Source organism: Monopterus albus, unplaced genomic scaffold (genome assembly GCF_001952655.1).
Source record: "Monopterus albus unplaced genomic scaffold, M_albus_1.0 scaffold4630.1, whole genome shotgun sequence".
In the NCBI taxonomy this organism is placed as follows: Eukaryota; Metazoa; Chordata; class Actinopteri; order Synbranchiformes; family Synbranchidae; genus Monopterus; species Monopterus albus.
The window spans coordinates 1-861 of NW_018132497.1; the positions used below are offsets into that span (position 1 = coordinate 1).

General features: G+C 48.0%; 1 protein-coding gene across 1 annotated transcript; it reads left to right on the forward strand.

Moving 5' to 3' along the window:
* The first annotated feature begins 38 nt into the window (after positions 1-38).
* Positions 39-845, forward strand: LOC109954220 (hepatitis A virus cellular receptor 1 homolog). Its single transcript, XM_020589617.1, has 2 exons — positions 39-352; positions 507-845. The coding sequence occupies exons 1-2, from the start codon at positions 88-90 to the stop codon at positions 650-652; spliced, it is 411 nt and encodes a 136-aa protein (XP_020445273.1). The 5' UTR covers positions 39-87; the 3' UTR covers positions 653-845.
* Positions 846-861: the final 16 nt, after the last annotated feature.

Genomic DNA, 861 nt, shown 5'->3' on the forward strand with positions numbered 1-861 from the left:
GTAGAGGTCTTCGAGGGCCGTCCCATAGGGGAGGATTTCAGCCACTGCTCCTAACCTCTGCTTTGAGGGGAGGGGGGAAAACAGGAAATGGGATTGGACATAAATATACAGTATTTTGTTACAACTTTTGTTAATGACCTGGCTTCACCCCAGCCTGACACTAGTCTAACCTGGACCCTGGTGCTGCAGGTGACGGACCGGTACCGACTGACGGGGGACGTCCTGGACGGCCAGATGGACCTGGACATCCTGAACGTGAGGCGGACAGACAGCGGGCCGTACTGCTGCAGGGTGGACATCGACGGGATCTTTAACGACAAGAAGGTCATCATGAATCTGAGAGTGGTCAAAGGTGAGCACAGCTTTGCACACACATGCACAGGTGCAGGACATTTCTCCATTTGTCAAGGCCATGCAGAACTTCCCTGGATCTGATCAAAATAGATTTTGCTTTCTGTAATCATTCCTCCAAGAACTTTGGTATCATGCAGGTTTTTCCTTCTCAGCTCTGGTCACCAGTTCTCCTTCTCCAACGACGACCACAACCACACAGCGAATCATGGACCCGTTAGCCTCCACAGGTGATACGACGTTCAGCCTCATCTCCACCTGCTGGTTGATCAGAAAGGTCAAACACTATCATTACCACTGAAACACAACGATGAGTTAATGAAAATAATTCTGTACCACAGTGAAAGAAAACAGTTAACATTTACATTAAACTCAAATGTAACTAACAGGAGGCAGGAGCACAAGCAAAATACTGCCAAAATAAATTAACTATAGTGCAGAATTTAAAGTGCAGCTCTGAACTGAAGGGACCAGACCGCAATGAGTCTTTGAAGAGCGAGCTGCTGGCAG

Bases quoted from the DNA above. Each gene is read 5' to 3' on its own strand.
- LOC109954220 (XM_020589617.1), top strand. From the start codon at position 88: ATGGGATTGGACATAAATATACAGTATTTTGTTACAACTTTTGTTAAT. The intron at 353-506 runs GTGAGCACAGCT...TTTCCTTCTCAG, and splicing joins GAATCTGAGAGTGGTCAAAG to CTCTGGTCACCAGTTCTCCT.